The following is a 20,310-nucleotide window of genomic DNA, read 5'->3' as shown; positions in this document are numbered from 1 at the left end:
CTATTCACAATAGCAAAGACTTGGAACCAACCCAAATGTCCAACAACGATAGACTGGATTAAGAAAATGTGGCACATATACACCATGGAATACTATGCAGCCATAAAAAATGATGAGTTCGTGTCCTTTGTAGGGACATGGATGAAACTGGAAAACATCATTCTCAGTAAACTATCACAAGGACAAAAAACCAAACACCGCATGTTCTCACTCATAGGTGGGAATTGAACAATGAGAACTCATGGACACAGGAAGGGGAACATCGCACTCCGGGGATTGTTGTGGGGTGGGGGGAGGGGGGAGGGACAGCATTAGGAGATACATCTAATGCTAAATGACGAGTTAATGGGTGCAGGAAATCAACATGGCACATGGATACATATGTAACAAACCTGCACATTGTGCACATGTACCCTAAAACCCTGAAGTATAAAAAAAAAAAAAAAACACACACACACACACACACAAAAAAAGAAAAAAGAATGGAGAAAAACAGATCCTCAGAGACCTGTGGGACACCATCAAGCATAACAATGCACCCACAATGGGAGTTGTAGCTAAAGAAAGAAGAAGGGGCATAAAGAAGTAATGGCCAAAAACTCCCCAGATTTGATGAAAGCTATGAATCTACACATTCAAGAAACTCTAAGTATTTTGAGTGGGATAAACCCACACCTAGACACTTCATAGTCAGAATGTCTAAAGCCAATGACAGAAACTTGGAAGCAGCAAGAGAAACGACTTATCACATACAATTGAACGTCAATAATATTGACAGCCAAATTGTTGTCAGAAATCATAGAGGCCAGAAGGCAGTGGGATGACATATTCAAAGTGCTGAAAAAAAAAGTGTCAATGAAGAATTATATGTCCAGCAAAACTATCCTACAAAAATGAAGTAAAATAATGACATCCCCTTACCAATGGATCTGTTGGATTGAATAAAGAAAAAATAATGACATTCCCAGAAAAAAAAACAAGAGACTGCCATTGCAGACCTATCTTAGAAGAAATACTAGAGAGAGTTATTCAGGCTGAAATGAAAGAATAGTAGACTGTAACTCAGATTCACTTAAAGAAATAAATATCATTGGTAAAGGTAACTACATAGACAAATATAAGAGATGGTATGTTGTATTTTTGTGACGCTTTTTTCTTCTACTTAATTTAGAAGACAGCTGCATAAAGCAATAATTCTAGGACGTGTTGATGGGCATATAATGTAAAAAATATATAATATGTATGACAATAATAGCCCAAAAGAGAGGAGAAGAGAATAGAGCCATGTTGGAGCAAATTTTTTTAATAGAGTTGAAATTAAATTGGTATTCATTAAAACCAGATGATTTTAAGATGTTAATTGTAATCACCAGGGCAACCACTAAGGAAATAATTCAAAAATATAGTAAAGGAACGAGAATTAAGATGGTGTACTAGAAAATATATAACACAAAAGAAGGCAGTAATGGAGAAATAGAAGATCAAAAGACAGGCATATAGAAAACAAAGAGCAAAATGATGGCATAAATCATCACTTATCAGTAATTAGATATAAATGAATGAGTGAGATTATTAGAATACACAAAAAATCCTATTATATGCTGTTCACAAGATACAGACTTTAAATTCAAAGATACAAATAAGATGATGGGAAAAGATATATCATGCAAACAGCAACCATAACAGCTGGAACAGCTAAACTAATATCAGACAAAATAGATTTTTTTAAATGTTAGAGACAAATAGGGGCATTTTATAAAGTTACAATGGTCAATCCACTAGGAAGATGATATAAGCATATAGGCACATAACAACAGAGCCCAAGATACATGAAGCAAAACCTGACAGCATCAAAGCAGAAATAGAAAATTCAACAATGACTGTTAGAGACTTCAGTACACCACTTTCAATAGTGGATAGAACAACTAGGTAGATGATAAACAAGGAAATAGAAGAGCTGAATAACTATCAACCAAGAAGACCTGACAGACAACTTATAAGACACTTAATCCAACAATAGCAGCAGAATATACATACTCCTCAACTAAACATGAAGAATTATCTAAGTTAGATTATATGTTAGGCCACAAAACAAGTTTCAATAAATTTAAAGGACTGAAATTATACAGTGTATGTTCTCTCTCCACAATGGAATAAAATTAGAAATCAATAACAAAGAAATTTGAGAAATTCACCAAGTTATGGAAATTAAACAACAAATTCCTAAATACCCGTTGGGTCAAAGAACAAATCATAAGGGAAAATAGAAAATACTTTGAGATAAATGAAAATAAAAACATAACAGAATTCGAAACCAAAGCGCGGGACGGATGAAAGTACGGGTCGCGAGAGGTTGTGCGCGCCTTGAGAGTTAAGCGAAGTGTGGTGGCTTCCAAGAAATACAAACATAAAGGCCCTCGACCGTTGCAAATAGACTAAAGTGAAAACAAATCTGAATGAAGATGAAGTTATTTCAGACCATTTGCAGGCAGCTCAGGAGTTCAAAGGGGTTTTCTGTGGAATCAGCCGCCCTTGTGGCTTTCTCTACTTCCTCTTACTCATGTGGCCGGAAGAAAAAAGTGAACCCATATGAAGAAGTGGACCAAGAAAAATACTCTAATTTAGTTCAGTCTGTCTTGTCATCCAGAGGCATCGCCCACACCCCAGGATCGGTGGAGGAAGATGCTTTGCCCTGTGGACCTGTGAGCAAGCATAAGCCGCCAAACCAAGACATCTTTTTACAAGGGAAACGGTTCCACGAAGCCTTGGAAAGCATACTTTCACCCCAGGAAACCTTAAAAGAGAGAGATGAAAATCTCCTCAAGTCTGGTTACATCGAAACTGTCCAGCATATTCTGAAAGATGTCAGTGGAGTGCGAGCTCTTGAAAGTGCTGTTCAACATGAAACCTTAAACTATATAGGTCTGCTAGACTGTGTGGCTGAATATCAGGGCAAGCTGTGTGTGATTGATTGGAAGACATCAGAGAAACCAAAGCCTTTTATTCAAAGTACATTTGACAACCCACTGCAAGTTGTGGCATACATGGGTGCCATGAACCATGACACCAACTACAGCTTTCAGGTTCAATGTGGCTTAATTGTGGTGGCCTACAAAGACGGATCACCTGCCCACCCACATTTCATGGATGCGGAGCTCTGTTCCCAGTACTGGGCCAAGTGGCTTCTTCGACTAGAAGAATATACGGAAAAGAAAAAGAACCAGAATATTCAGAAACCAGAATAGGGAACAGGATGCTATTTGGGAACATTCAGCACCTTCTCACAGTTTGGGAACATATATTGCCATTTACTCTAGTGTAAAAATGAGGTGCCACTGGATCTGAGTGCTACACGAACACAAGTAGAAGTATTAATTTGTTGAAATGTATTGTTACCAAAAAGACTGAAAAGCCCCAAAATCTAGATATAAAGAGCTAGACTTCGGCACGCGAAATCCCAGCTATGCTACCTCTTATTTACCTGAAAGGAGGACACGCAGGATGGGCAGTCACGCTGGTGACTCTTGGACTCCCTGGAGGGATGTTTTTTTCGGGGAGGGGGTGGGTGTCCCAGGCAGGATGCCCAGTCTTTGAGCTGAGATTGGAAGGCAGTGAGGCTGAGGGTGCCAAGATTTCCCCAGGGTTCACCCAGAGGGGAAGGGGCTACACGCCCCCAGCTACGTGCAGGGAGGGCACATCAGCCCACTACCGCTGCCAACACCAATGCCTAAAACTTGTTTCATACATTGGGGTCTTCTATATATTTCAGTTGGGAAAAGCTTACATTTAACCTTTTAAAAAAATAAATACATGATTAGCCTCAACTAAACATTGCTGACTATAAAGACAGAGTATATTCACCATGTCGCTGGCAATATGCCATTGCATAACACCAAATAACCCCCAGAAGTAGCCAGAGGCCAGTATGAACATCACAGTTGTGAGTGTTTTAGTAGCTATTTCTGGCGTGAGTCAACGGATCATGTAGATAGAGTCAATTATTGTTGCTGGAGTTTTTCAGCTATAGGGGAGGGGAACTATTAAAATCCATTTGTTTCTATTCAACAGGTAATAAAAATGAGTTGTCCCTGGGTTTGGGAAACTTAAATGCCCATTACAGCCCTGGGGAAGGGTTTTCTGTCTTATGGAGTGAGTCTGTTAGCATTTAAGTTATAGTTGCTGCCTTAAAATAGTAGCCTGCTACAGTGACTTCTTTGGGTAGCCATTTTCATAAGAAATAAAATACAAGATATGAGTAATGAAAAAAAAAAAAGAAAATAAAAACATAACAAACCAAAACTTATGCAATAAAAGCAGCACTCAGGGGGAAATTTATATCTATAAATGCCTACAGTAAAAAAGAGAAAGGATTTCAAATTAATAACCCAACTTCTCAGCTTAAGGAACTGAAAAAAAGCAAATTAAACCCAAAGCTAGCAGAGGGAAGGATATAATAAAGGTTAGGGTGGTGACAAATGACAGGGAACAGGAAAACGATAGAGAAAAATCAATAAAACCAAAAGTGGGTTTGCTGAAAAGATCAACAAAACTGACAATCCTATAGCTAGACTGACTATGAATAAAAGATTCAAATTTCTAAAATTGGGAATGAAATGGGAGACAATACTACAAACCTTACAAAAAGAAAATGGGAATTATATCCAAAGGGGCAAAGCAAGATGGCAGAATAGAAGCCTATGCTGTTCATCCTCCCTCCCCCTACAGAAACACGAAATTTTAACAATTATCTGCACACACAAAAGCATCGCCACAAGAACCAAAAATCAGGTAAGCAATCACAGTACCTGGTTTTAACTTAATATTTCTGAGAGTCATTGAATAGGATAGGAGAGACAGTCTTGACTCACAGACAGCACCCCTCCTCCATCCCCTGGTAGCGACCATGCCTTTGCAGGTAGGGAGCATATGGACCAGACCTAACTAGAGGGGAATTGCCCTTCCCAGTGGTCAGACCTTAAGTTTTTGCAGGCCTCGCCACCATGGGCCAAAGTGCTCTGGGGTTCTAGGTAAATTTGGAAGGCAGTCTAGGACACAAGGACTGCAATTCCTAGGTGACTCCTAATGCTGAGCTGTGGACTAGGGTGGCACATGACCTAGTGAGACACATACCTAACAGAGTGCTTGCAGTACCCCTCCCTCAACACCAAGCAGTGCATCTAGCATCAAGGAAATGTTTAAGGAGAGAAAAGAGGACTTTGTCTTGCATCTTGGATACCAGCTCAGCCAAAGTAGGATAGAGCACTGGGCAGTCATGAGGCCCCCATTCCAGGCCCTAGCTCATGGACAACATTTCTAGACACACCCTGGGCCAAGAAGGAACCCACTTTCTTGAAGGGAAGGATCCAGTTTTGGCAGGATTCATCACCTGCTAACTAAAGAGCCCTTGGGCCTTGAATAACCAGCAGCAATACCTAGGGAATATACTGTGGGCCTTGGGCTCTGAGATGTGCTGTCTTCAAGTAAGACTCAGCACATTCCCAGCTGTGGTGGCTACAATGAGAGACTCCTGTTTGAGAAAAGCAGAGGAAAAAGTAAAGGGAACTTTGTCTTGCTCCTTAGGTACCAGCTCAGCTACAATGTGGTAGAACAATGAGGAGGCTCTTTGACAGCATTTCTGGACCTGCTCTGGGCCAGAGGGGAGCCCCCTGCCCTGAAGGGTGAGTCCCAGACCTGGCAGCATTCACCACAAGCTGAATGAAGAGCCCTGGGGCTTTAAGTGAATGTTGGAAGTGGCCTGGAAGAGCCCCCCAAGGGACAGTGTTGATCGTAGCCACAGGGAGAGGCACCTCTGCCTGTGGAAGGGGGAGGGAAGAGTGGGAAGTACTTCATCTTGTGGTTTGAGTGCCAGCTGAACCACAGTAGAACAGAGCATCAGGTAAATTTCTAAGATTTTTTATTCTAATCTCTGGGTTATTACCCTGATACCAAAACCAGACAAAGATACATTAAGAAAACTATAGGCCAGTATCTCTGATGAATATTGATGCAAGAATCCTCAATAAAATACTAAGAAACTGAATTCAACAATACATTAAAAAGATCATTTATCATGACCAAGTGATATTTATCCCAGGAATGCAAGGATGGTTCAACATATGCAAATCAAGTAATGGGGTACATCATATCAACAGGATGAAGGACAAAAACCACATGATCATTTCAACTGATGCTGAAAAAGCATTTGATAAAATGCAACATCCCTTCATCATTTAAACAAACTCAAAAATTGGGGACAGAAGGAACATTCCTCAAAAACCATATATGACGGACCCACAGCTAGTATCATACTGAATAGGGAAAAACTAAAAGCCTTTCCTCTAAGATGTGGAACACGACAAGGATGCCCACTTTCACTACTATTATTCAACATAGTACTGGAATTCCTAGCTAGAGCAATCAGATGAGAAATAAATAAAGAGCATCCAAATTAGGAAGAAGTCAAATTATACTTGTTTGCAGATGATATGATCTTATATTTGGGAAAACCTAGACTCCACCAAAAAACTATTAGAACTGATAAATTCAGTAACATTGCAGGGTACAAAGTCAGCTTACAGAAATCAGTAGCATTTCTATATGCCAACAGTGAACAATCTGAAAAAATAAAGGTAATTCCATTTACAATAGTCACAAATAAAACTAAATACCTAGGAATTAATCCAATAAGTGAAAGATCTCTACAGTGAAAACTATAAAACACTGGTGAAGAAAATACAAGAGGATACAAAAAATGGAGAGATTCCATGTTCATGGACTGGAAGAATGAATATTGTTAAATTGTCCATATTACCCAAAGCAATGTATAGATTCAATGCAAGCCCTATAAAAATATCAATGACCCTCTTCACAGAAATAGAAAAAAACTATTCTAAAATTTATATGGAACTGCAAAAGACCCAGAATAGCCAATGCTATCCTAAGAAAAAGAACAAAACTGGAGGAATCACATTACCTGACTTCAAGTTATACTACAGAGCGACAGTAACCAAAACAGCATGGAGCTGGCATAAAAACAGACACATAGATCAATGGAACAGAATAGAGAACCCAGAACCAAATCCACACACCTACAGTAAACTCATTTTTAACAAAGGTTCCAAGGACATACATTGTGGAAAAGACAATCTCTTCAACAAAATGTGTGTGGAAAACTGAATATCCATATGTAGAAGAATGAACCTAGACCCCCTATCTCTCACCATATACAAAAATAAAATCAAAATTGATTAAATACTTAAATCTAAGACCTCAAACTATGAAACTACTGTCATAAAACATTGGGGAAACTCTCCAGGACATTGGTTTGGGCAAAAATTTCTTGAGTAATACCCCACAAGCACAGGCAACCAAAGCAGAAATGGACAGATGGGATCACATCAAGTTAAAAAGCTTCTGCATAGCAAAGGAAACAATAAAGAGACAACCCACAGAATGGGAGAAAATATTTGCAAACTACCCATTTGACAAGGGATTAATAACCAGAGTATATAAGGAGTTCAGACAACTATATAGGAAAGTATCTAATAATCTGATTTTAAAGTGGGCAAAAGATTTGAATAGACATGTCTCAAAAGAAGATATACAAATGGCAAACAGGCATATGAAAAGGTGCTCAACATTGATCGCCAGAGAAATGCAAATCAAAACTGCAATGAGATATCATCTCATCCCACTTAAAATGAATTTTATCCAAAAGACGCAATAATATGCTGGCGAGGATCTGAAGAAGAAGGAACCCTTTTACACTGTTGGTGGGACTGTAAATTAGTTACAGCCACTATGGAGATCAGTTTGGAGGTTCCTCAATAAACTAAAAATACAGCTCACACAATCCAGCAATCCCACTGCTGGGTATATACCCAAAATAAAGAAAATCAGTATATTAAGGAGCTATCTGCACTCCCACAGAGATATTGTTGCAGCACTGTTCACAATAGCTAAGATTTGGTAGCAACCGAAGTGTCCATCAAAAGAAGAGTGGATAAAGAAAATGTGGTACATATACACAATGAAGTACTATTCAGCCATAAAAAAGAATGAGATTCAGTCATTTGCAACAACATGGATGGAACTTGAGATCATTATGTTGAGTGAGATAAGCCAGTCACAGAGAGACAAACATGGCATGTTCTCACTTATTTGTGGGATCTAAAAACCAAAACAATTGAACTCATGGAGATAGAGGGTAGAAGGATGGTTACCAGAGGCTCGGAAAGGTAGTTGGGAGTGGGTGGAGGGGAGATGGGGATGGTTAACAGGTAAAAATAAATATAGTTAGAAAGAATGAATAAGACCTAGAATTTGATAGTACCACAATGTGACTATAGTAAATACTAATTTAATTGTACATTTAAAAACAACTAGAGTATAATTGGATTGTTTGTAACACAAATAATAAATACTTGACAGGATTGATACCCCATTTCCATGATGTGATTATTATGTGTTGCACACCTGTATCAAAACAGCTCATGTACCCCATAAATATATACACCTGTCCACAAAAATTAAAAATAAAAATTTTTAACAATGAAAAGGATCATTGGGGAAAACTATGAACCATTATATTACAATAAAATAGATAATATAGATGAAGTAGACAAATTTTTAGAAAAACAAAAACCGCCAAAACTGACCTACCAATAAACAAAAAATCTGAATAAACTTATGAGAAGTAAAGAGATTGAATTACTGGTTTTAAAACTTTCCACCAGTAAAAGCCCAGGACCAGATGGCTTCACTGGTGAATTCTACCAAACTTTTGAATTCATATACCAGTTCAGAATTAACACCAGTTCTTTACAAGCTCTTCAAAAACAGAAGAGGAAATACTTCTCAACTCCTTCTATGAGAACAATACTACCCTGATACCAAAACCAGACAAAGACATCATATGGAAAGAAAATTAGACACCAATATTCTTTATGAATATAGATATAAAATTTCTCAACAAAATCCTAGGAAACCTAATCCAGCAACATATAAAAAGAATGTGGCCCCATTACCATGTGAAAATTTTCCTAAGAGTGCAAGGACAGTTCAACATACAAGAATCAATCGATATAATACACCAGATTAAATGAATAAAGGACTGAAACTACATGATCATCTCAACAGGTGCAGGATAAGCATTTGACATAAGCCAACACATTTTCATGAGAAAAACACTCAACAAACTACAAAGAGGAAGGAACTTCCCAAACCTGATAAAGGCCATATATGAATAACCCACAGCTAATATACTTAATGGTGAAAGACTGAATTATTTCTGCATAAGATCAGAATCAAGACAAGGATGTTCTTTCCTGCCACTTTAATATTGTACTAGAGATTCTAGCCAGGGCAGTTGAGGGCGGGGGAGGGCAAATGGCTTGATATTATGTACGGAGAACCCTAAAGAATGCATGCACACACACAAAAAACCTATTAGAGCTAATAAATGAGCTCTTCAAAGCTGCAGAGTTTGGGCAGGGTTGCTAGCTGCTCTGGTACTGGAACCTCAGTTTAGCTGGGGGTTGTCAAAACAAATGGGTACAGGGTTTCTTTTGAAAGTGGTGGAAAGTTTGTAAATTGATCTTGGTGATAGTTGCACAACTCTATGAATATACTAAAAACTACTGAATTTTACATGAAATGAGGGAAAAGTTGTAGTGTGGTGGGTCCCCCACCATGTTACTTAGAGTGTATGTCCAATGGCTTGAAACTTCAAGCCTTGGCGGTGAACCAAGGCCATGGTGCCCAGCCAAGGAGCAGGTGTCCTTGAGAACCCAGACATCCTGGAATGTATCTGGGAACCTACTACAGCAAACAGTCTCATTGCACACAGTAGGCAAAGAGCCAGGAAATTAGCTTAAAGGCATCTTAGAGATGGGAGGCAGGGCAGATCTCTGGAGTTGTCCTGCTGCTGCCCAGGAGTGCCCTGCATGTAAGTCCTAATAAACTCCTAAGATGGACTTCTTTGGTACCTTGGCTCCTTCCCAGTTTGGGGGGCCCAGTTTGAGGGAATGTTACAGTACCAGGCTTTTCTCATAACAAAGATATATGTGAATTAAATATCAATAAAGCCATTTAAGAAAATATGCCTTAGAAAGATGTGATTTAAAAGTAATGCGTGTGCTTGTCTAAACAAACTTCAACATTTCTTAAAGGAATACATGAACATACAACATTCAACAAAGCAAAATTAACAGTATCTGGCATCCAATCAGCACTTACTAGGTATAGGAAGAAGCAGAAAAATGTGACCCATACACAAGACAAAAATAAGTCAATAGGAACAGGCCAAGAAATGCCCAAGATGATGGAATTCACAAACATTTAAAAATAACCATTATAACTATTATAATATCCACAAGGGTTTAAAGGAAAATGTTCATTCTTTTAAAATCTTTCATTACTCTCATTATGTTGAATCATATAAAATGAACCAAATGGAACTTCTAGAGATGAAAAATGCAATATTAGAAACGCAACATGTTCTAGATGGGATTAACAGCAAATCAGACTCTGTAGAAGAAAAGATCAGTGAATTTGAAGGCATAGCAAAAGAAAATCTCCAAACTGAAGCATAGGGTAGGAGGAAGGCTCTTAAAAAATGGAAATGAACAGAGCTTTGGTGAACTGTGATATGAGCATCAAGAAGTGGCCAGACGTGGTGGCTCACGCCTGTAATGCCAGCACTTTGGGAGGCTGAGGTGGGCAGATCATGAGGTCAGGAGATCGAGACCATCCTGGCTAACACAGTGTAACCCTATCTCTACTAAAAATACAGAAAATTAGCGAGGCATGGTGGCGGGCGCCTGTAGTCCCAGCTACTCGGGAGGCTGAGGCAGGAGAATGGCGTGAACCCAGGAGGCAGAGCTTGCTGTGAGCGGAGATTGCGCCACTGCACTCCAGCCTGGGCAACAAAGCAAGACTCCGTCTCAAAAAAAAAAAAGAACATTTACCTTGATAGACTGTATTCTGCGCCATAAAATAAATCTCACATTTTAAAAGACCAAAGTCAGAAAAAGGTGTTTTGACAACAAAGGCAGTATTTAGCACTAGATGGCTATATTATAAAAGAAGCAATATATCAAGTCGGAAACCTAGCCTTCTACCTTAAGAAACCAGAAAATAAAGAGCAAAATAAACCCAAAGCAAGTAGAAGAAAGAAAATAATAAAAAGCATAAGTTAATGAAATAGAAACAGAAAATAGAGAAATCCCATGAAACCAAAAGTTGGTTCTTTGAGATCAACACAATTAACTCTTCAGGCAGACCAATCAAGAGAAAAAAAGAACACACATTACCAATATGAAGAGTGAGAGAAGTAACATCAGGAAAGAGTCTACAGGTATTAGAAGGATAATAAAGAAATACTATGAACAACTCTATGGACTTGTGGATCTGACCTCAAGCAGGCTACAGCCCTGATAATGTGTGACTGAAGCTTCCCTAACAATGTCATATCAAGAATTTCCAAGGTACTGTCATAGGATCACCTAACTTCCCAAGACCTGAAGATCTCGAGAGCTTTCATATGGAGTCCCCAACATGTCCCCGTTCCTCATAATATTCGTTAATGGTGGTTGTTTATTTTGTTACTGTGCCATGTACTATGCAAAGTGCCCTAGCTCCTCTAGAGATGCCCTGCCCCAAACCTGGACTTGCCCTCAGAAACCAAGCAAGTGCGTGGTACCTGCCTTCTTGGGCCGGGCAGCCATCTTTCCCAGCATTGTTGCAGAGCCCGAGCTCCTCTCCAGTTCAAATCCCACCTCATAATGCTGGATGTCTGCGTCAGGCTGCATGAAGTAAGGTCGCCCGGTGAGGGCTCCCTGCAGGGTCAGGCATTTCTTCCGTCACCTGGGGCTCCTTGTCCAACACCAGGGGTGCCGGTACCCTGCTCAGGGATGCGGGTCCTCTGGGGTCTGGAAGAGGTGGGGCTGGACTCTGTCGCCATCACCCTCGTGGCTGGCGGTCTGCGACTCACGCATGGGGTTATCTGCGTCCAAGGCTGCCCTCGGGGCGACCACCGATGAGCGCACGGAGCCTGAGCCGACAACTGGCTGGTGAGTAGGAGGCTGGGCATGGGCAGCCCACGCAGCTAGTGCAGTCTGAATGGGGAAGAACCTCCTAATGGCGGCACCTTTTCTCCTTCGCCTCCCCCAACTCTCCCTCCTCCTCACCTCAGTGCCCTCCCCTTTTCCACGTCCCTGCAGGAGGGGGAGTTTGAGCTGTCATTTCTAGTAATCTTTGAGCACAGAAGGGAACCCCCGGTGGGTTTTTTGTTTGTTTGTTTGTTTTTTGTTTTTTTGCGACAGAGTCTCGCTGTGTTGCAGGCTGGAGTGCAGTGGTGCGATTTCTGCTCACTGCAACCTCTGCCTTCTGGGTTCGAGCGAGTCTCCTGCCTCAGCCTCCTGACTAGCTGGCACTACAGTAGCCCGCCACCACGCTCAACTAATTTGGTATTTTTAGTAGAGACGGGGTTTCTCCATGTTGGTCAGGCCGGTCTCGGAACTCCTGACCTCAGGTGATCCGCCCGCCTCAGCCTTCCGAAGCGACCTCTGGTGTTTTTAACTACAAATTCCAAAATATTTAGAAATTATTCAACTAAGATAGGAGACAAAGAGGGTGGAATAATAACCCAGGCTTCTTAGAAAAGTCTCATTTCCCAAGTTCACCCCAGTGCCCTTATAAATTACAACATTCAGCGAGTCTTCTGAAGGAAAGTCTATTGAATAGATTCTCCCTTAGGTATTCCTAACCTAACGTCCATGAATAGGCTTTAGAGTGTCCATGGCACAATTTTTGTGCCCTGTGTATGTTTCTAGGAGGAAGATTTTTGATTCCTAGAGTGACCCGTTGCTCAAAGGATAGACTCCCAGTCTACCCAGTCTAGCCCCACTCCCTGTTGTTTGAGCTTGTAGTGAGCAGTGACTTGATAAACAATGTGTGCTATTGGCAATATACTTAAATTTTACAGCTATTGAAAGCTTCATAGCTAACTCACTGTTTTGATCACCCCTTTATTTTGGTATTTTGCTTAAACTATTCATTGACTTAATCTGTATTTGCCTTCTGAAGTTTTATCTTCTTATCATCATGATAATGTGCATGTGTTACAGCAAGTTACTAAGTTAAACAGAGATTAATTTCATATATATATATATATATGTTTGCAAAGCATTATTCTCAGCAGGCCACATACTAGATTCTCTGTATATATTATACAGTCCTGGATACTTATGTAATATATGCCAGAATTGGCTTCTGAAGACCTAAAGAAATGCTCATTAATGAATAAGTGCCATGGATGAAGTTGTTGCATAATGATAGTTTGTAGACAGTTCTGAAAGCAAAGAGGATTTTGAACTGGTAAAAAGTAGGGAATCATTGCCATGTTCTTGAATGTGAAAATCAAATTATGAAACTTAACTTTTGAGGGGCTGTATGAAATGAATTCATGAATGGTTATAGGCATGAGGCCAGAAATTTAAAAGCTGTCACAATAAACTAGGTACAAAGCTATGAGGTAGTGGACTCAAGAAAAAGAAGCAATAAATAAAAGGATACAGGATGCAGATAAAAGGATCAGAGATGGGGTGACAGTACAAAGAAAGTTCCTAACTGAACCTTCATGGAATGACAGTTTTCTTGAGAGAAGCAGTGACAGTGGTTAATAGCTTGGTCTCTAGGGTCAAACAAGTCTAATTTCAAATCCCAGCCCTGCCATTTAACTACCTGTATGATCTTGGGTATGTTACCTTCTTCAGTACTGTTCATTCATTTAATAAGTATTGACCAAAACCTGTTATGTGCCGTCTGCTTTGCTGGGCCTTGAGGACCAAAATGGATTCATTCCCTCCCCTCATCAAGTATGCAAGATAACTAAAGGCATTAAATATCATGTAACATATAACAGTGCAAATTGTAATACATGTAATGAAGAAAATGTTTTTGAGGATTCCCTATGTCATTTCTCCGACATTTGATTGCATCTGTACTTAAGTTAAAATTACCAATTTTGGTTTTGAAAATTATTTCTCAGTCTGTATTCTAATGCTTGTCATTGTCTCTAATTTAGATCCAATACAGTACATCAAGGAAACTAACATGAGCATTGAACATCTGGCTAATGTTCTTTATGAAAAAACTAGGAGCAGTAGCTGGGTGGTGGTGTTCAAAGCCCTGGTTACTGTACATCACCTCATGGTGCACAGAAATGAGGTGAGCGTAAGCATGCAATTGCAAAATGTTCTTGGTTTGTCAAGGGCTTTACTACCTTTTACTTTAATTAGTGGCAAGTGAGGGAAGTGAATAGCAGTATGTATTTTAAATATTTTTATCTGTTTTTATTAATGAATATATCTTTGTGATCAGTATTATTTGAGGTGTATCATTTTAGTCACTGATAAAATAGCCACTGGATAACAATGTCCATAATAGAGTGGATATTTCTGTCAATTCTTTAGAGGATTTGGACCCCAAAAAGCCCCTTAGAAATGTGTTACCTCATACCTGCTTTACTTTGCCAGGAGAGATTGTACACCTAAGCATATTACCTCATCACCTACCCTTCTCTCTATATTTTACAGAACAACTGGAATGCTCCATAACATTAAATTACTTATTATTTTCTATTTTAAATTCACAGATATTTTCCCTCAGTAAGTTTTGTATTAAAAAATTAGGGTTTAGAAATTGGCTGGATTTTGAAACTCATTATAAAGCAACAGTAATTACACAGTATAGTATTGGTAAAAAAATAGAACATATATATAAATGCAACATAATAGAGAGCTTGGTTATAGAACTGCACTTATATGGGAACTTGGTGGCACTAAAAATTGTGGGGAAAAGTATGGGGGAAAGAATTTAAAATAAAGCCTATTGGCACAAGCAGCATCCCTATGGAAAAAATAGGATGAGATGCTTATGTTACTCCATATACAAAAATAAATTCCACATGGATGAAATATCTAAATTCAAAAAATAGATAAAATTGAAGAAAATGTAGGAGAATATGCTTATGACATTTGGGTAGGGAAGGCGCCATAGTTAAAAGAAGATATTTGCAACATATATACTATAGACTAAAGGTTAATATTCAGAATACATAATTAGTAAGAAAAAGGCACTACAATAGATTAATGAGCAAAAGAAATGAAGAGGGTTTATAGAAAAGGAAAATAGAATGTCTAATAATCATCGAGAACATGCTCATATTAGCAAAAATTAAAATTTCTGACAGTACGAATAGTCGGGAGGACATTGAGGTAATGAGAATTCACATACTCTGTGGATGCATGTAGCTGCTGCAGTTTATCACTGCGGAGAGGAGAACATTGAGACACATTTAGAAAGTTGAAAATGCCCATCCCAGTGACTCTGCAAATCCACTTCTTACATCATGTTTATAATAAAAAAACTAGAAATCACCTAAATTTCCATCACTAGAGAACAGATAAAATTTAGTGTCGTTATACAATGAAATGCTGTATTACATTAAATGGGATTGTATACCAACAAGGCTAGATCTCAAAAACAATGCTAATAGCGGAAGCAAATTGTAGAATGACACTTAGAGTGCAAAACTACTTATGTAAAAAAATTTAAAATACACACAGTACTTGTCCATGGAACAAATACATGTGAAACTATGAGGAAAATAGACTGTAAAGATAACACATTAAAATTATGATACCAGTTACTTCTAGGCAGAAGCAGGAAATGGATCTCGGGGATGGGGCTTTATCTGTAATCATTTATTTTCTCTTATTTTAATAATAGACTTGAAGCAGATATGTCAGAAAGTTAGCAGTTATCATTTCTAGGTAGTGGGGTCCACAGATGTATCATATTATTATTTGTATACTTCCGTAACTTAAAATTGCTCAAAATCAAGAGTGGGGCATGGCTAGATAGAAAGTCTTAGAGGGAAACAGTGTGTATTCACATAAGCTTTAATGTTTAACTCCTTGTTTATTTGGGGGGTATATAAATAGAGGAAAGTTGGCAGCACTGCAAATCCTTGTGTTGGCCAGCACAGGATATGATTGTGCTCAACTTAATCAATGCTCCTGAAATAGATACAAGGTGTGTGACAGAATTAAGTATACATTCATAATGACAATCATTAAGGAACTTTTTGTGTGTACAGAAACTAATTTTAGAATTTGGCACATTTGTTTGACAGCGTTTCATTAAACATGTTTCATGTCAGAGCTCTTTGTTCACTTTACACAATTTCCTGGATAAAAGTGTCATAGAAGGTAAGATGATTCTTTGATGGAAATATTTCCATATGCCAAGGAGGGAAAAGGTCTGAAAATCGTGCCTAGTTAAAAAAGTTTCTAAATTATGAAGGCTGCGATGTGCTATACATTTTAAGAATGTAAATAATCCCCAAATTCATTGATACAACGTATATTTTGGAGCTTACTAAGAATAACAGAATATGCCATATGCTAGAGACAGAAAAGTTAATGAGACCTACAGGTCTTTGCTCAGCGAAACCTTGTCCAGCCTACCAGAAATTGCAGCACCTTTACACCAGTTCTCTGCCTGGGTTTACTCTTTCCCCTTCTCCCTGTCTCTGTGTTCCTTTTTTTTTTTTTTTTTTTTTTTAACATAATTGTCTGTCATTTCCCATTGAAATGTAAGCCCTATGAGGGCAGGAATATTCGTCTGTTTTTTTCACTGCTGAACTTCCAGCACTTAGTACATCGCCTGGCTTATAGTAGGCACTCAGTGATTGTTGAATGAATGAATACATTGAAGGGGAATCAGCATACATTTGGAGGTCGAGTAGAGAGTAGTTGAGTTTGTACCATGGCCTTTCTTCTCCTTTTTCTCTATGAAGTAGGCGTCAGGTCATTTTTGCTGAGTGGAAGGAGAGGGGAGGAGGGATGGTGGCAGTGGGATGAGGAGAGTAAGGAAAATGCTAACAATTTATAATAGTTTCTGTGAAAATGTCAAAGGAGCTGATACAGTTCAATTATTTCATCTGTTGAGGAATGTCACCATCAATATCCCGTTAAGCGATGATATCAAGGTTCTAAGGAAATAAAAATTAATCTTTAACAGAAAGCTGGAAGAATGTTGGAATAGGTGATTAATAAAGGCCATTCTAGCTTTTGTGCTTCAAAGATATTGTTGAAGTATACAGGTGAATGTGGAATAAGCATTTGCATTTATTGACATATTGTAAAAAGCTACTGTTGGTTGAATTGGAAATAATCGAAATATCTCATTTTTAGGCTATACTATGTCAACCTTCATCAGACGATACAGCAAGTACTTGAATGAAAAGTCACTCGCATATAGAATGATCTCATCTGACATCACAAAAACCAAGAGAGGGTCAGTAAATATCATTAGTTTGTAAGCAAGAAGTACTGAAACTTACATGTGGTCTGCTTTGTAGTTTGTCAAAAACAGCCCTATTTCAAGATGCTGATGTCACAGAGCTTCTCAAACTCTTAATTATTGAGGTTCTTGAAGTTCTTTTATCTTTTATAGGACAGATGGTGTGATAAGAACTATGAATACTGAAGAGCTGCTAAACACACTTCCAGTTATTCAAACCCAGTTTGATGCTCTTCTTAGTTTTAACGTAAGAGCTTTATAAAACTTGTTTAAAAATATAGTAAATAGCATCCTGTAACTATAGGTAGGAGAAATAATTTTCTAACTGTGGTGTTAATTGGTTACTTTTTTATTTAATTTTCAGGCAAATCCTGATGAACTAACTAATGGTATAAAACGTGCTGCTTTTATGCTCCTCTTTAAAGATTCTCTTCGTCTCTTTACAGCTTATGATGAAGGGATCCTTAATCTGCTAGGTAGGATAAAGAATAAACTTTTTAAATGATTACTTTTTAAAGCATAAAATGGTAAAATAATTTATTTGTAAAAATCCCTTGTCTACATTTAGACCCACATTTGCTTTAGATACAAAATAGAAAATCTTTGCAGGGTCATGTATACTTTTCAATACAAATATTATATTGCTTCATTGGTTAAACATTATTTGTCTAATCAGCCACAAAACTTTTCCACTTGTATGTAAGTGCTAACTGATATTTCTGGGAAATTTGTCAGGGAATCAACCTAGGTTGCCATGTTTATTCATTATATGTTAATAAGGCCCATTTCCACCAAGTTCAAATAACACAGTTTTGACTTTCCTAAGAAGGTAAAGCCTACAACATAAGTAATTGTTATTGATGATATACAAGCATATATTTTTAGACTTTTCAGGAAATTACTGTCATCATTTAGCCCTAATGAATGATTCATTTAGCTGCAATTATTCTCTAAACTTTATTGACGGGAATTTGATAACTTTCCTTATACTGAAGAAATACGTAGTATTATACATTTGTAGGGTTATAAGAGAGTAGGAAACACAGCCCTTTCCCTCAAAGGGTTGCAGAGCTTTGTATTAATCAAAAAGACTATAGACTAGAAGTCGTTGAAGTTAAAATCTAAACTATCTGTGCATGCTATTAAATTCCATATACCCAGCACCAGTATTTGGTATACAGTAGTTACTCCGTAAAAAATTGTTGATTATGGGGATTGAGCAGTGCTATTTCTTCAGGTTAAATTCATATCCAGAATTCGCTTAAAATAGAACAATCAGAGTGGAGTAAAACTTGGCTCCTTTATGGTAATTTTTTTTCTATTTTTAGACAAATATTTTGACATGAGGAAGAACCAATGCAGGGAAAGTTTGGATATTTACATCAAGTTCATACAACCAAATTGACACAGTTTCTGAAAGTTGCAGAGGTACAGAAATCCATTTCTACTTAAGGTGTTTCTTTTTTTTGCAATAATTTAGTATCAGTTGAAACTATACCTCTTTCCTCCACCGCCATAACCACACAAACGCCCAGAAATTGGTAGCTGTTTTAACTACTTTGTAAACAGTAAAACTAAAACTAAAACTAAAGTTAGGCACTTCAAATGTACTATCCAATGCACTTGCACTCAAAAGCAATCTTACAAGGACTTCTTCTGTTTGCAGCCATAAAGATAACCAGTACCAAGCTTACCCTTCCACCAGAAACAACTCTAAAAGTAGACCAAAATATATATGACATAAGTCTTTTTAGGTAGTGAACAATAGGTAGGTTTGTGGTCAGTGACAGAAACACTTGAGGTGAGCCCCATGTTCTCCCTGACACTCAGAGGAACCCAAGCAGGATAAATACAAAGAGAACCACACGGAGGCGAGTGATAGTCAAGCTTCTGAAAACCAAAGAGAACAAAGACATATTACCCATGGGAGAATGACAATACGAATAATGGCTGACTTCTGACTACTTGAAAAATTAGAACACATTTGTATGATATCCAAAATGCAGCTTAGCTCTTCTTAAATCAGCAAAGACTCAATAAGCTGGAAACCATCATTCTCAGCAAACTAACACAAAAAGAGAAAACCGAACACCGCATGTTCTCGCTCATAAGTGGGAGTTGAACAATGAGAATACATGGACACAGGGAGGGGAACATCACACACCAGGGCCTGTCAAGGTGTGAGGGGTTACGGGAGGGATAGCATTAGGAGAAATACCTAACGTAGATGACGGGTTGATGGGTGCAGCAAACCACCATGGCACGTGTATACCTATGTAACAAAGCTGCACGTTCTGCACATGTATCCCAGAACTTAAAGTATAATAAAAAAATAAGAATAATACAAAAGTCTATCCTTAGGATAAATATAAGGGTGTCCTTAAGTGTGCGAGGCATACTTTAGCCTGATAAGGTACCAGCCCAGGAAGACGTCATACTCTTGGGGTATTTTCTCTTTCATGCACACAATGATCTCTCAGTTACATTTTTGTTGTTGCCACTCTCTGCTGTAATGTGTACTTTCCCCCCCTTTTTTGTTTCAGCAAGTCAGAATTGACCAGAGCAGCATTCCATATATTACTCAGGTCAGTGTATCTCTTCTATGTATTTAAGTGATGTTTTTGTCTTTGTTTATGTGTTTATTATATTAATCATCATCTGAGATTCTCCATCCTTTGCTGTATACTTATGTGTGTGCATTTTCATTTCTCCATAAGTAACATATATATGTGTGCTTATCATGTGTGTATGTGTGTGTGTGTGTGTGTGTATAACAACTAGACCATGCTTTTAATATTATCAGTAGAAACAGCAGGGTATTTGGAATAATGAACTTAGGTTTGAGGACTGCCTTGTCCACCTTTCAGGTATATGGTCTCAAGCAACTCATTTCCATTCTCTGTTCCTCATTTGTGCAACTGCAAAATGGGTATGATGCAC

The 20,310-nt window shown here is 38.3% G+C and overlaps 2 protein-coding genes and 1 long non-coding RNA gene across 3 annotated transcripts in view; 2 read left to right on the top strand and 1 right to left on the bottom strand.

The window, feature by feature from the left end:
• Positions 1–20,310, bottom strand: part of MTCP1 (mature T cell proliferation 1) — a 121,655-nt gene that overhangs the window by 99,104 nt on the left and 2,241 nt on the right. The gene's annotated exons all lie outside the window — the stretch shown is intronic.
• On the top strand, positions 2,373–3,686 carry LOC116812138 (mitochondrial genome maintenance exonuclease 1-like). Its single transcript, XM_032757829.2, has one exon. It carries the CDS (start codon positions 2,457–2,459, stop codon positions 3,243–3,245), a length of 789 nt encoding a protein of 262 aa, XP_032613720.1. The 5' UTR covers positions 2,373–2,456; the 3' UTR covers positions 3,246–3,686.
• LOC131383922 (uncharacterized) lies at positions 17,828–19,956 on the top strand. The gene is made up of 3 exons (XR_009214327.1): positions 17,828–17,846; positions 18,699–18,798; positions 19,914–19,956. It is a non-coding gene; the product is annotated as an uncharacterized LOC131383922 (long non-coding RNA).

This window comes from Hylobates moloch, unplaced genomic scaffold (genome assembly GCF_009828535.3).
Source record: "Hylobates moloch isolate HMO894 unplaced genomic scaffold, HMol_V3 SCAFFOLD_7, whole genome shotgun sequence".
Classification (NCBI taxonomy): domain Eukaryota; kingdom Metazoa; phylum Chordata; class Mammalia; order Primates; family Hylobatidae; genus Hylobates; species Hylobates moloch.
The sequence above is the reverse complement of the archived record's forward strand: the minus strand, read 5'-3'. Positions and strand labels throughout refer to the sequence as shown.

Excerpts from the sequence above, each read along its gene's own strand:
- LOC116812138 (XM_032757829.2), top strand. The coding sequence starts at position 2,457 with ATGAAGATGAAGTTATTTCAGACCATTTGCAGGCAGCTCAGGAGTTCA.